At 39.1% G+C, this 15,624-nt stretch overlaps 1 protein-coding gene across 1 annotated transcript in view; it reads left to right on the forward strand.

Annotated features, from left to right (window-relative positions):
• The window catches only part of ATP6V1B2 (ATPase H+ transporting V1 subunit B2), a 24,081-nt gene extending 10,027 nt beyond the window's left edge, over window positions 1-14,054 (forward strand). Inside the window, exons 3-14 of the mRNA XM_003902489.4 lie at window positions 1,475-1,573; window positions 2,369-2,462; window positions 2,592-2,669; window positions 3,533-3,672; window positions 4,006-4,107; window positions 4,458-4,555; window positions 5,146-5,269; window positions 7,206-7,356; window positions 8,809-8,891; window positions 9,595-9,699; window positions 10,513-10,642; window positions 12,620-14,054. Coding sequence (XP_003902538.2) covers window positions 1,475-1,573; window positions 2,369-2,462; window positions 2,592-2,669; window positions 3,533-3,672; window positions 4,006-4,107; window positions 4,458-4,555; window positions 5,146-5,269; window positions 7,206-7,356; window positions 8,809-8,891; window positions 9,595-9,699; window positions 10,513-10,642; window positions 12,620-12,759 — 1,344 coding nt within the window. The 3' untranslated portion in view covers window positions 12,760-14,054. The remainder of the gene's footprint in view (window positions 1-1,474; window positions 1,574-2,368; window positions 2,463-2,591; window positions 2,670-3,532; window positions 3,673-4,005; window positions 4,108-4,457; window positions 4,556-5,145; window positions 5,270-7,205; window positions 7,357-8,808; window positions 8,892-9,594; window positions 9,700-10,512; window positions 10,643-12,619) is intronic.
• The last annotated feature ends 1,570 nt before the right edge of the window (window positions 14,055-15,624 follow it).

Raw genomic sequence — 15,624 nt, forward strand, 5'->3', positions numbered from 1 at the left:
AACCCAGGAGGCGGAGCTTGCAGTGAGCTGAGATCCAGCCACTGCACTCCAGCCCGGGCGACAGAGCGATACTCCGTCTCAAAAAAAAAAAAAAAAATTACATTTAAAAGCGTAGATTGGCAAAGATGGAAAGGATACTTTTTTATACTGCTAAGGAGACTGTAAATTAATAAGGTTCCTTTACAGAGTTAGTTTGGCAGAAAATGGGCATAGCTTGTATGTGGCCTACCAAATGGCTTTGGGAAATTCTGGCTTGTATGAGGAGCCACATGCAAGAATACTCATTGTAACATTTTTGTGTTCACGTAAATTTGGAACAACCCAAAACTCCACTGGTAGAAGAACTGCTAAATAAAATGTAGTGTAATTATCTAATTTAACTGTACATCCTCTGTTTTAACATTAATTCTAAGGTGCCCATATCTCCAAAGGGTCTTACAACCAATGGCACATCATAGTTTAATTGGCAGTTTTTTTTTTTCAACATCACACAGAATAATGATGCATCTTTCAATTATGTTGATAAAATAAGTATTAACGTGACAGAATATCATGTTAATATCAGGTCAGTTGGAAAACAAATTGCGGAAAACAAATTGCCATTTACGTAAATCACCAAACTACATTTTTTGGAGACATGTCTTTTTAAAGAGTAAAAATGGGTTAGAGGAATATGTATCTTGTTAGGAGAACTAGATTGAGGATGAGACTTAAGCATTATCTTATTATAATAGTAACTATTATTTAGTAACTTTTTTTTTTTTTTTTTTTGAGACAGAGTCTTGCTCTGTCAGCCAGGCTGGAGTGCAGTGGCGTTATCTTGGCTCACTGCAACCTCCGTCTCCCCAGCTCAAGCAATTCTGCCCCAGACTCTTGAGTAGCTGGGATTACAGGCATGTACCACCATGCCTGGCTAATTTTTGATTTTTAGTAGAGACGAGGTTTAACCATGTTGGCCAGGCCGGTCCCCAACTCCTGACTTCGGATAATATGCCCATCTTGGCTTCCCAAAGTGCTGGGATTACAGGCGTGAGCCACTGAGCCTAGCCTATTTAGTAACATTTTATTCTTCCCCTGTCAACCACGCCTGAAGCACACAGTTGATTATACACACAACCTAGAAAGCAATCATCAGTTCTAGGTGGTGGGAACATGTTTATCTGTACCTTTCTGTAGCCTCAAAACTATAAAACATGCATACAGAGGAAAAGCAATATATTTAATTGCCATGTTTTCAAGGATTTAAGACCCTTCTTCTGTACCTTATGCTTTGTTTGCTAATATACGTGTCAGTGATGTGTGTTGAAAGGACTTAAACTACCTGAGGATATTGAAAGCTCTCAGCCTAAACCTGTATCTGTGGAGAGTAGGGGGTTGCACATTCAGACACACCATGGTAGAGACAGAGCATGTGTAGTAATTTGGAGGGCTTTTAAAATGTGGGTTATTGATCCTTTATTTTTTTTCTCTTTAGTTTCCCAGGTATGCTGAAATCGTCCATTTGACCTTACCAGATGGCACGAAGAGAAGTGGGCAAGTTCTGGAAGTTAGTGGTTCCAAGGCAGTAGTTCAGGTAAGTTTCACCTGGCCAGCTGAACTGTTGCCTAGCTGCCGACACATAGGGAACGCTACTTGTTTCTTTCTGTGATGATCGTTGTGTAAGTGTTTTTAGAGTCTTTAGAGATTGGTTACCGGCTGCAGGGAAAAATAATTATCATTGCATGTTTTCTTGCTCAGTGTCAGCCACCTAGCTCCACTTAGTCCGACAGCAACACTAGTAAAATGGCTTTTTTTAAATGGATAAAATTAGTCATGTAGAAGGAGAGAGATGAAAAGCAGAATTCAGTGATGATGTGATGAAACCAAAAGAGCATCTGTCTGAGTCTCTTCCTTTAAATTGTCTCATACAGTTCCTAGTTTTTAATGTTACCTCACTATGGGTAATGGCAGTTTTCTCAATAACATGTTCCCCTCAAAAATAGTCTAAAGCAGGGATTGGCAAGATTTCTGTAAAAGGCCAGAGAGTAATGCTTTTAGGCTTTGTGGGGCCAACTAAATTCTCTTACATATTCTTCCTTCTTTTTCTTTTCTTTTTTTTTTTTTTTTTGAAACAACCCTTTAAAAATACATATATTAAAAAATTAAGAAACAAAACAAAACATGCTTAGCTTGTTTATCAGACTTGGCCTGTAGCATGAACCCTTGATCTGAAGGTTGACAATTTGATTTATTATATGTCTTTGCTCATTATATCAAAAGTAGTATACATTCGTGTATTTTATTTTATAAGAGCTGTTTAGCAGATGAATAAAATGTAAGTGCCCATGATCTAAATTACTTTTACCCTTCTGATTCTTTTTCTTGATAGGTATTTGAAGGGACTTCAGGTATAGATGCTAAGAAAACGTCCTGTGAGTTTACTGGGGATATTCTCCGAACACCAGTGTCTGAGGATATGCTTGGTAAATGGGTATTATTCATTCTAAGCTGAGATCTGTTTCCTTTTAAACATATTTCCATAAGGTCTTTTAAAAATTATGAACGTTTGAAAGTCAGCATCTACTTTGTCCTGTCTTGTTACTGATTTCTAGGTCGGGTATTCAATGGATCGGGAAAACCCATTGACAGAGGTCCTGTTGTACTGGCTGAAGACTTCCTTGATATCATGGGTAGGGACAGTAGATGGATTTCTGTGTGTGGGATAAAATAGCCTCTCTCTGTCTTGTACCTTTGCCAGATAGAGAGTGGTGTTTGTGATATCATTTAAAGTAGATAAGCAACATACTCCATAGGTTATAAATTATTTTATTATTTAATTGTATTTTCTTAGAAATTATCTTAAAGTTTTATGTATTAATATTTTAAGATACTGTAAAATATCTAGGATGTGTCTGAAATGTATATGGTAAAACCATGAATTTGAAATTAGGACTTCTCGGCACGGTGCAGTAGTTAACGAATGTAATCCCAGCACTTTGGGAGGCTGAGGCGGGCGGATCATGAGGTCAGGAGATGGAGACCATCCTGGCTAACATGGTGAAACCCCATCTCTACTAAAAATACCAAAAAAAAAAAAAAAAAAAAAATTAGCTGGACGTGGTGACGGGCGCCTGTAGTCCCAGCTACTTGGGAGGCTGAGGCAGGAGAATGACATGAACCCCGGAGATGGAGCTTGCACTGAGCCGAGTGAGCCACTGCACTCCAGCCTGGGTGACAGAGCAAGACTGTCTCCAAAAAAAAAAGCATTAGGACTTGTCTCTTATTTGCTATACCTTTATTTTACTTTAGGAACTTGAATTCTATTACTGTATATTTTGTGAGTCTACAAAAGAGTAAAGGAAAAAATTATTTCAAGTTTCGTATTTGAAAACTAACTGAATTTTTTTTTTTTTTTTTTTGGTAGTAGAGAGATGCTTTATGTAGTTCTGGTCTTCTGGTGCTTTTTCTTTTCTTTTAATTTGATATGATTTCTAATTTCATTCATGAATATTGTGCCAACATGTTAAAATTTTCCTTTCTGGAAATACATTAGGTCAGCCAATCAACCCTCAATGTCGAATCTACCCAGAGGAAATGATTCAGACCGGCATTTCAGCCATCGATGGAATGAACAGTATTGCCAGGGGGCAGAAAATTCCTATCTTCTCTGCTGCTGGGCTACCACACAATGAGGTGAGGACTGGGATCGGTTTGCTATGAAATATAGCAGACAAGAATTTCTAAATGCATCACTGTTACTGAGAAACCAAGTAAAGGATTTTCAAAATAAATACTCAGTGTGATTGTTTGTATAATCCAGTTACCTTAAATCTTTGTTTATGCACATGTCTTCTTGCTTACTCTTGCATATCTTTGCAAAAAGTACAAAATAGTTTCTTTGAATAAATCCCCTAAAACGTCCTGGTTTCATTTATGATTCAATTCCAAAAAGTTGACAGTAAAAGTTATTTTGTTGTAGAAATGTTATTTTAGATTTCAACTGAATTCTTCTACTTTGCTCATCAGATTGCAGCTCAGATCTGTCGCCAGGCTGGTTTGGTAAAGAAATCCAAAGATGTAGTAGACTACAGTGAGGAAAATTTTGCAATTGTATTTGCTGCTATGGGTGTAAGTAGATTTTTTTGTTTTCGTATGATATATAAAATTTTGCTTGTGTTATGAGAACAATGTAGTAAGCTGTACATATATAGTTGAATTTTTCTTTAGGTAAAGAATTTGCAGTCTGGCATTTTTGACCAAACTAAGGACTAAAACTTGGCATTTGACTAATTTGAAATTTAAAAATAACGTTGTTTGTGCCCCAAACCGGCTCTTTGTTCTATTGGCTTTTGTGAAAACTTTTGGGATACTTGAGATTTTAAAAGAAGGAACAATTCAAATCTGTAGCTTGGCTTTCATCAGAAATAAATGTTCAGGATTTTTCTTCTCCCAGCACTGATGAAGTTATTGTTATTTAGGTAAACATGGAAACTGCCCGATTCTTCAAATCTGACTTTGAAGAAAATGGCTCAATGGACAATGTCTGCCTCTTTTTGAACTTGGCGAATGACCCAACGTAAGTAAACAGAGCTATTTCTTTCTGTGGCCCAGACTCGGGATCAAAAATGTTTCTTAAGGTTGGGGAGGTAAAACGTGGTAATAACAGCATTTGGACCTAGCGGTGAGGTAACCCTGTATTTAAAGTCCAGCCCTGCTTCCTGATACTTATCTGGCATTGGGCAAATTACTTAGGTTCTGAAACTCGTAAAATGTGGCAGCTGATACTTGTCTCATGGAGTTGTTTTGCATATTAAATGAGATCATACTTAATAAATTACCTAATACACAATCAACTCTCTGTAAATGATTTTTTCCTCTTACCTGAAAAATCTGGCTTTCATTTCTTCCCTGTCTCTCTCCTTCCTGCCCCCGCCCCCGCCCCACCCCAGTGTTGAGAAACCATACAACTGAGAAATTTGAGACATTTATAAATAACTGTTAATACCTTACTTAAGAATTTGTAAAGCAACAATTGCTTTGCTCTCCTGAATTTATTTAAAACTTTAAAAGGGGAATTGTACTGTTGTTTCCAGAATCATTTCTTTTTGTCTTTTCTTTTTGGTCTTTTGGTTTGAGTGGCCTAAGACTTACTAAGTTCCCTTTCAGCATTGAGCGAATTATCACTCCTCGCCTGGCTCTAACCACAGCTGAATTTCTGGCATACCAATGTGAGAAACACGTACTGGTTATCCTCACAGACATGAGTTCTTACGCTGAAGCACTTCGAGAGGTATCTTGTTCATGTTTTTCCCTCCGTTAAACAAAATTGGTTAATTTTCAGGGTTAACTTGTCGCTTTGCAAGTTTTCATTATTCTTCAATTATGGTTTTTTAATTCCACCGTTCATATATTAGTAGAATGGCTTAATAAATCAGAAAGGAAAATAATTCCTTTTTGTCAACTTGGTAGAAGTGATTAGAGGATAAGATTTAAATGGTTAGCCTGTGTATCTCATACTGTCACTGTCTCCATGGATTAAGAAATGATTGTAAAATGGAGTAAATCATTCAAGCTGTTTATTCAGTGACTCTCCTGGGAAGTTCTGTTTCTGTCCAGACTATTAATTTTTAACTCTTTTTATAATTCCATTTTTAATGAAGTTAATATATTATAAAGACCATACTCTGACAGTACTCTCTTCAGCACTTTTTTCTTCAGAACACCTAATGTTTAGGAACAGTATTAAGATTCTAGCAGGCTGGGCATGCACGGTAGCTCATTCTTGTAATCCCTGCACTTTGGGAAGCCAAGACAGGAGGGGCACTTGGGATCAGGAGTTCACGACCAGCCTGGGTAACATAGCAAGACCCTGTCTCCACAAAATATTAAGAAATTGGCCGGGCATAGTGGCACACACGCTTGTGATCCCAGTTGCTCAGGAGGCTGAGGTGGGAGGATAGCTTGAGTCCAGGAATTCGAGGCTGCGGTGAGCTCTGATTGTGCCACTGTACTCCAGCCTGGGCAACAGAATGAGACCTATCTCTCAAGAAAGAGATTTTGACAGTTACCCCTAGAAGTTTTGGGGTATTTTTTCGAATACGAGTTACTGAAATTTTGAGTAAGTTACTCTTTTAAGCACATAAAAAGACTTCTGAAGAGACAGGCTGTATCAATACCTCGCTTCTTAAAATTCCCTCAGTGTTGTCACCATATCTTACTCTGCTATATTGCTGTTTCAGACTAACTCTAGTCAAGGACTAACTTTTCTCCCCCATCCATCACAGACCAATACTTTTGTAAAATACAATAAAGATGAGTTATTAGAAAAGTGAAGTTTTAAATAGATATATAATTTACAAATGCAAATTTTAAAATTATTAGATTCAACAGGCATAAAATTATTCTGCCAGATTGCCCTGAAAGTTTCTAAGTGCTTATCTTACTTTCTCTGTGATCATTGCACGTTGATAACAGCTGGTCTGCAGACCGCGCTGTGAGGAGCACTGCTGTAGCACGCTCCTTTGAAGATATCAGAGTAGCACTTAGAAGTTGCATTTCATAATGCTTTAGGGTTCTAGTTGATTGTAGGTTAACATGCACGCCTGTAGTCTAGTATCCATGTCTCTAAGGGAAAGATCGTTTATCACCATTCTTGTTTTGTGCAGTGGAATGGACTCCTGACTTTGTGACCCTCAGAAATTGTTTAATTTTTCTGACCCTTGATTCCAACTGTAAATTGGAGGTAACGCCTTCCTCATAGGGTTGCTGTGAGGATTAAATTAAATAATGTTGTAAAGCACAGCAGATGATTCCTGGTGTACATTTCCTTCCCTTTTGACCTTTTTGGGATTAGGTTAGATAAATATAGCTAGTTCTACCACGTGGAATAAATCTTGTGAACCAACAATCTTTTCTGTTTTAAAATTAACTTCCTTTGTTTTATAAAATTGCAAACAGATTTTCTTCTAGCAAACTATTTGAAAACTTACATTATGGCAGTATGAGTTTAGCAAAAACTTTGTGGTCCCCCATTGTCAACATTTTTGTTACGGAATACTTTGAATTCATGTTGCGGGGAGATTTTTCTAAATCATTCTTAAGGACAGTATTTAAAACGAACATGATGGGATTTTCAACTTTGTACTTCGGCATGTTCAGACAAACGTGTTCTAACCAAGCTCGTTGTAATCTGGTATGTGATATTCTTCTCCTTGACCTGCTGTCAGGTTTCAGCAGCCAGGGAAGAGGTTCCTGGTCGACGAGGCTTCCCAGGTTACATGTATACAGATTTAGCCACAATATATGAACGCGCTGGGCGAGTGGAAGGGAGAAACGGCTCGATTACTCAAATCCCTATTCTTACCATGCCTAATGATGGTAAGTTTTGGTATTTGGATTATAACACATCTAACCTTTTTAAGGAGAGAGAAGACCCATCTTTCTTTTCGAGTTGAAATTATTTTGAGAACACATCCCCTAAGAGTTTATCTTGGTTATTTGTGGCTAAATAAAACATTTTTCATTTGAAAGTTACCCATAGTTACTATCCTTTTGTGGAGGAAAAGCAATTTTCTTCATAATTTAAGTTTTTAACTTTCATTTATTAGGTACTATTGAGTGTCTGCTGTTTGCAGGACACTGTTCTAAATGTAAAGAATTTTTGAAAAGAATTTATGATCTCTACTTACTGTAAGTTACTCAGTCTAACTGGGGATGTTTTTTATGTGTGTGCCCCGGTAATTTAAGATGGCCATGTTAAGTGCCGCATGAGGAGTACAGGTAGTAAGCTCCACAAGACTTAGATTTTTTAACCAAGGGCTGGTTAAAAATGACTTTCCAATGCCTGTCTGCGTGTGTGCTCAGGGTGGCTCCTGGGGTACAACTGTTTAGAATTCCTCTCCTGTATTGCCTTTTTGTCCTTATTTCAGTTTTTCAACAACACTTTTACAAATTACAGTAAGTTATTACTGTAATTGAGCACTGTTCTGAGTGCTTTATAAATATTCACTCATTGCTTCTCATAGCAACTTTGAGGCAGATGCTGTTTGAGGCACAGGGAGGTAAAATGATTTGTTGAGGTTAGCAAGTGATAGATTTAGGACCCAGTTTGAGTTCATAATTCACACTGTTACTCTGTACTGCCTCTGACGTGAAAATGATTTGTTCCAGGGGAGTAGCTACAAAATGATGTAATTTAACAGATTTGGAAATGTGTTGCTTTGTGTGACCTTTTTCGTGCAGCCTGGCTAGTGTTTACTTCTCTGTGTTACATGCCTACATTTTGCATTGTGAAATGTTGTGTATCCATCTGACATAGCTTATGAACTAAGAGTGTTCTCAGTATACATCAGGTTGGCAAATTTCTGTAAGGGAACTTCGGGTTTAAAATGAAACTTGACCTGTATTGAGAGGGGAGAGCACTTACCTAGGGGAGAGAGTATTTTTTATGAATGCAGCCAGTTTGCCTCATAGAGCCAACACGCATCTAACTGCTGCAACCAAACTCAGCTGGCCAGTATAGTTGCCATTAGCCACATTTGGCTATTTAAGTTCAAGTTAACTAAAATTAAATAATTGAAATTAAGTTTTTTCAGTTTTGTTAGCCATGTTTCAAGTGTTAGATAGCCACATTAGGCCAATGGCTACCGTACTGCACAGCACAGACACGGAACATTTGCAGCATCACAGAAAATGACTCTAACAACACTCTTCTAAGTAATGTTACAGGTAGTACAGATGGACTTCTTGTGGGTTTGGTTCTGGGAGATGGCCACTGTAAAACTCATAACCTAAATGTGCCATGCTTAACGTCGACTGTTCCTCCGGTAGATATCACTCACCCAATCCCGGACTTGACTGGCTACATTACAGAGGGGCAGATCTATGTGGACAGACAGCTACACAACAGACAGGTACTGGACGCGAGCAGTGCTCTGAAACTTGCAGGCTTGCTCATCCATTACTCTTTAGTGACTTGGATTTTGCTTTTGGGAATTGCTTTCCTTAGTATCAACTTGAATTGTTTTTAATGTGGCTATAAAATTGTCATTTCTGTTATCTTAAATTCTGGTGTGGGCAGAGCACCAGAATTAAGAATCGTCACTTTTCTTTATTGTGTCTTAAAATGGAGTCACTTGCCTCCAACAGCTTTTTTGGGAATTCTGTTCCTTAATGGTATCATCTACCAATCTTGTTTTTAATAGAAAAAAATGACTTTTCCATGCTTTTCTAGTAGATGCTGCTAAAATCAGCTTTTAGGAATTACTGTTAATCTTTTTATTTCGTATATAATTTTTTGAGTCAGTTCAGAAGACCATTTTGACTCAATAATGTGGTAGTACTTACCAAACAGATGTTGAAAGTTTAGTTTTTTAAAATAGTCTTGTACAGTGTTACAGATGAGACTTTGTTGGATTTGATTCTTGAAAGAAATACTGTGCCATAAAGTGTTCCTTGCTACCTTTTCTTCCCAGGAAGAGACAGTAGAATCCATCTAGGAGACAAATGCAGCAGTTTTCTGTGATTTAAGATGTAATAATGAATTTCAAATGCTTTTTGTAAAACTTGAGTATTGTACTTAAATATAGTATTTTTTCCCCTCTCATTCTACCCAAGATTTATCCACCTATCAATGTGCTGCCCTCACTATCACGGTTAATGAAGTCTGCTATTGGAGAAGGGATGACCAGGAAGGATCATGCCGATGTATCTAACCAGCTGGTACGTACATTCTTCTAAGAACGGTGTTTGAAAAAAATGGATGCCTTTCTGCTGTCTTGCACCTCCTGTCTTTCACCCTTACCACTTTTTCCCATCCACATGGAATTTTAGTGTAGACTTGATATGAAATACATAATCATTCATTAGAACCACAGCAGCCTTTTCTCATAAGGATAGATGCTGATGATCAAGATTAGCTTGAAACCCATGTCTAATGCTATCATGTTTCCAAATTAAAAGCCAAGCAATGAGGTTGTTTAAATTTTTTATTAGCGATTTTAGTGTTAATTATAGAGTATTCCTGAAAGGTTGCTCTCACCTCTTTCTTGCTCAACATATTAAGCCATCACCAGAACACTAAAGTGTACAGTTTTATGTAGTCTCTGAAATCCTTGATTTTTATAGTCATATAAGATTGTACACTAACACAAATAAAGAAAAATACTATGGCCATAAAGTAGAAGTGGTAAACTTAGTGATATCACAGATTTTTTTTTTACTAGAACTTCAAGATGGATTTCTCCTTATGAGTTCTGATTTTCAAGTGGTCTATAAATTTTGAGCTCATTAACATTGAAGAAGTGTGTTTTTTGTAGAGCATTAGGAGTGTCTGTGTATTGTATGCCTGAAAACTCCTTTCTGAGTGAGAATATAGTCCTTCTGGTACTTTCATATGAATTTTATGTGAATTGATTTTGTAAATTCCTTCTATGGGCTCTTGTGAGGAAAACTGGAGCAGTACATTCCTATATCCCAGATGACTGAACATTTTGAGAGCCTCTCTCTGCTGATGGGAGCCTTTCTTTTCTTTAGTATGCGTGCTATGCTATTGGGAAGGATGTACAAGCCATGAAAGCTGTCGTTGGAGAAGAAGCCCTTACCTCAGATGATCTTCTCTACTTGGAATTTCTGCAGAAGTTTGAGAGGAACTTTATTGCTCAGGGTAAGATGACTGTTGTCTTACAAACATAAAACGCCTTGTGTGTAATTTTGAAAACTGCTTTCCAAGCCGGAGGGAATTCTCATTGGTTTCTATACAGTTATTTCTCTGGTTAGAGAAGAGGCTCTGTCACCTGCCTGCCTTAACCCTCTGGCTTCTCCTCTTCCTTCTAAATACCTTGGGAAGATCTTGACTTGATTTTCCAGTTACTTAGCTACCATCTCACTGTTTTCCTTCTTCCATCGCGCTTCTGAATCCTCCTTCCCAGGCCCTCTGCTGTGCAGCTTCGTTGCCAGTTCTCCTTGCTGCTGACTTCTTAGCAATGATCTGCTTTGACATTTGGGGCTTGGCACTTTCCTGATTCATCCATATTCATCTCTTTTTCTCATTTCTTACCTTCCTGCCTCTTAATTGTTAATAATCGGGAAAGCTCCGTTACCTGTTGTTTCTGCTTTCCCTCCCAGTGCCCACTTTTCACTCTGCTGTGGCTCTACAGTGTGTGGGCCTTCACCCGCTGTCCGGACCTCTGATTCCACACCTCCAGCCGCCTTAGGAACACCACTGTTGTTTATGCCACCATCCCCTGAGGCTCAGTGTACTCGGACCAGTGTTTTTGCTTTTTCCAAGTGACCTGCCTAGCAGTGCCCTTTCAATTTTTATCTACCTCTGGTATAATCATTGTTCCATTAACCCAAGCTCAGTAACTGGGCATTATTCTTAACCTTCTTTGCTTATTCTCCCGTGATCAATTATTTACTAATTTGTGTTGTTTTCCTTTGAAATATCTTACCCTATTCGGTTTTTATTTCCATTATAATACCTTAGTCCTGTATTTCTTAAACTGTAATATGCTTTTGAATCAGCTGGAAATCTTGTTAAAATGCAGATTCAGATGGAGCAGACCTTGGTGGGGACAGAGATTTTTCATTTCTGTGAATTCCTGGGTGATGTTGAAGCTGCCGGTCTCTGACCACTCTTGAGTCCAAAGGCCCTAGTCCAAACCTTTGTCCCATCACCCTTGGCCATTGGTGCCAACATTTTCACCAGTCTCCTTGACTCCCTGTGTGCCATTGCCAGGGTAAATATATTACTAATTTTATTGGTTGTCCCTCTACTAAAAAAACCTGTAATGGTTTTTATGACGTAGCATAGGCAGGATTTTCAAGCTCTTTTGCTTGGTCTCTCCCATCACCCCTGCTAATGCTAGTGATACTCTCTTAACATCAGTGGTGGTTACAGCAGGTGTGTTTACTTTGGAATAAATGCATCAGGCCATACACTCAGGATGTGCACCTTTCCAGTTATATGATACATTATTATTCAAATCCCCAAAATATTCATATTATTGGAATGTTTTTAATGCAGAACCTGAATATCTTAAACAAAATAAAGTTTTCATCTAGAGAGAAGAACCCAGACCTCCAGCCTTGGAATCAAAGAATAAGATTTATGTGTGGGGATAAGGATGATTCTGCCACCAAAAATAATTTTAACAACTTGGAAAACCACTGACCTTCAGCTAGTGATGCTCTGGAGAGGGTTGCGTGTATTCAGGTGCTTGACTGGCATTTGTGGCCTTCTGAGCATCTGTGTTAGTTGCCTTCAAATTCAGCCTTTTCTCCTTGTGTGAACCTTCTGTGCTAGGGAGACTTTTCTCACTAACCTCTGGACAAAACATTGATTCTAGTTTCCATTGCTCAAGTGTGCTACCCAGTTGTCAAATCTCAGATCTATCTCCCCATCCTCTCCCGCAAGACTGTTCCCTGTCTCAGCCCAGCCGCCTCTTCCGCTTCTCTGGTTCCTTATGATGCTCACCGTCTGTGTCCTCTTTTCCTCACTCCTTCTCATTTAGTCTTGGGAGTCCCAACCTTTTTTCTAATATATATTTAATACACTGCTAGTCATGTAACAATACATACTGAATAACACTGCTAAGTTGGAAGTCATTTGCATTTATTAATTCAATCTCAATTTTTTAAGGTCCTTACGAAAATCGCACTGTCTTTGAGACTTTGGACATTGGCTGGCAGCTGCTCCGAATCTTCCCCAAAGAAATGCTGAAGAGAATCCCTCAGAGCACCCTCAGCGAATTTTACCCTCGAGACTCTGCGAAGCATTAGCTGCCGCTTCTGCACTGCTCCACACTCTTGTGAAATACTGGTTCTATTTTCTTTATTCCTTTTGCGCTCCCCAATCCCCACCTTTGTGTTGGAGTTTACTGTGTTACCCTGTAATTAAAAACAAAGAATAGGTAACATATTGTGCCAGTGTTGCAACATTTTAAACTGCTAACAGACCTTAAAATATCCCGTTCAGAAAACCTGGGTCCTCAGTGCTATGTTTAAAGTAGCTGCAGGGATGGAGTGGCGTTTTCTTATTGCTGTATGTATTGTACATAGTGGAGTAGTTAGTTACCTGATAACGGTCTCATTATTTGGGTCTCTTAGACCTTACCTCTCAACTCCCTCAAGAGTACCAGTCTCTGAAGTTATAATGCTTTGGTCTCTACATTAGGGGCAAGATCCGGTCTAAAAGAAGTCTCCTTTGAGAAGGGCCAAGAGGCTCTTTCCTGAGTGTGTGCTTTCGGTTTGTTGGTGTGCCTGTGTTGCTGGGCTGTGCTGATGCTCGAAGCAGATGGTTTTGACTGTCTACTTGCTCTTTCCTGTATAATGAATAGATGAGTGAAAGCAGTTTTCTTTTTCTCTTTAGTACATATGTATTGGGATTCCTGTGTCTTACAGCTCTCCCTCTCCAAATAATACACAGAATCCTGCAACTTTTGCACAGCTGGTGTCTGTCAGGTAGCAGTGAGGCCCCTTGTCTTGGCGATCCTTACTGGAGTTCCAAGCAGAGGAGTCACGTGATTAAAATCGCTAATAGAGTTGTTGTTTGGGGTACAAGATAAGAAGAAAGAAAAACCTACAGCCTTTCTGCATTCTGACATACTAACAGTGGTTTCAGTTTCTAAAGTGTTTACCAGATGCCGAAGGCAAGGTGGGGAGCAAACGCACTTACGTTTACGGATATTTTAAACTCTGTTAGAGAGCAGCCTTTGAAAATCCCCAATTTTGTTCTGCTTTTTGACCTCTCTCTACCTTTTCAGGGTAATCTTTGTGGCACAAACGATAGCATTTCCAAGCTTTAGAGTTCTCTGAATTCCTGCGCCTTCCTGAACGTGAGCCCTGAGCGATCTTCTATGCAGTTCTGCCATGTGTCCTGTTTGGTCTCTCTGTGTTCGTTGTTACTTGTGCAATAGCGACTTCCCTACTCCGTGCATTCCATCTTTCATGTTGTGTAAAGTTCTTCACTTTTTTCTTTGAGGGGGTGGGGGTGGGGGGAGTCAGCATGATTATATTTTAATGTAGAAAATGTGACATCTGGATATAAAATGAAATAAATGTTAAATTAAATGGAAGTTAACTAAAGTGACTCTGTATCTTCTAACGAGGAAAGCAGCAAGCAAATGTGTAATCACGCGTCTCTTCAGTTCACAGCTCTGAGCATCATAACCAGGATTGGGAACCAGCCCTTGTGTTGTAGGGACAAGGCTTCCAGACTGCCCTTGCCGCTCTTTTCAGTACCGTCCCTTACAGCGTGCTGTACTTTGATCCAGGGCTGAGTGTTCCTACAGGTGCTCCCCAGCATTCCTCATTTCAGACCTTGTCAGGACCTGTAGAGCCCATCTGCTGTGAGCGAAAGAGGGCACTAAATAGTGAAACACAGCTTGAAGCAAGCCAAAACCTGTTTCACATGAAATCTCACATGGATGTCCAGTGTATACAGAAACCTGGTGAAAGCACAGGGCGTGCTGTCATGGAGCCTCTCATTTCTCCCCACTCCAGTTCAAGGCAGCTTTCAGGAGATGTAGAGGAAAAAGCTTAATCATAAGGAGAACTTGGTAGACCTGAGTTCTCTTTCTGATTCTGCCAGTACTATATGGCCTTGCTTAGTTATTCAGCAAATTTGAGTCTGCTTGTCTGCTTTTTATGCCTTTTAGGGTTATTGTAAGGATTGGAGATTTGTGTGTGTAAAACGCTAGGACAGTGCCTGGTCCGTAGCAGGCCACTGTTATTAGTAAACCTTTTTTAAGATAAATTTGCCTTATTACTCTTACATAATACTTAGGATTTGTTGGTTATGTAGCACTCTTATTAGTTTGTAACTTATTTTTTAGTGAAAACATTTTCTTAAGGAGCCTTTTTATACCGGAATAAGCCCTAATGAAAAGACCTGTTAGGAAGCCAAGTGTCCTCAAAGGTCAGGCTGAGTGACTCATTCAGCATTTATCCTTGCAGTGGAGTGCCACTTCGTTGTGTAAGATTTCATGGAAGTGAAAAAATGTTTTCAGACTAATGTCATAAATACCTCGCTAAGATGTTTTATTTTTACCAAGTGTGGGGGTACAAATCGTCTGAGGTCAACAGAGCATCCTGTGCTCTTGAAATTTTCTGTTACTCTCGTAAGGGAAAGTTAGCTTAATTCAGTATTAGGAGCCAACAGAAAATAGTTCCCCAGACTACATTTAAAATAGCATTTAGAGACTACAACCAGAAAAACTTGGGAAGGCAGTTCTTGAGGGAAAATTATCCTTTGTGGGGCAACTTAAGTAGAAGGAAGTGAGTTTTCTTAAATGAAACAGTCATGTTCCTTACTCAGCTACCAACTGTAGTTTTATTTCGAGCCATTTTTCCAGTTTGGGGTTGAACACCTGCCTCACACTCAGGCAAACCATGTGGTGTCCCCAGCTGCCCCCTCCTCCGTATGAAGCCCTGCAGTGGTAACAAGGAGCGGGTGACTGATGTTTGGAAACAATGAGAAATCGCTTCCAGTCACTAATGGGTCACAGAGCTTTGCATCCTGAGCTAGTGGCCAAACTCGTCCAGAAAACTTAGTAAATGTTTTTCAGACACGTGTGAAGGCGAGGAATTGTGGGAGCCTCCCTGAACAGTCTGCCACATTTCTACTTAAGGGAAAAGCAAAGCATC

Source organism: Papio anubis, chromosome 8, assembly GCF_008728515.1.
Source record: "Papio anubis isolate 15944 chromosome 8, Panubis1.0, whole genome shotgun sequence".
Classification (NCBI taxonomy): domain Eukaryota; kingdom Metazoa; phylum Chordata; class Mammalia; order Primates; family Cercopithecidae; genus Papio; species Papio anubis.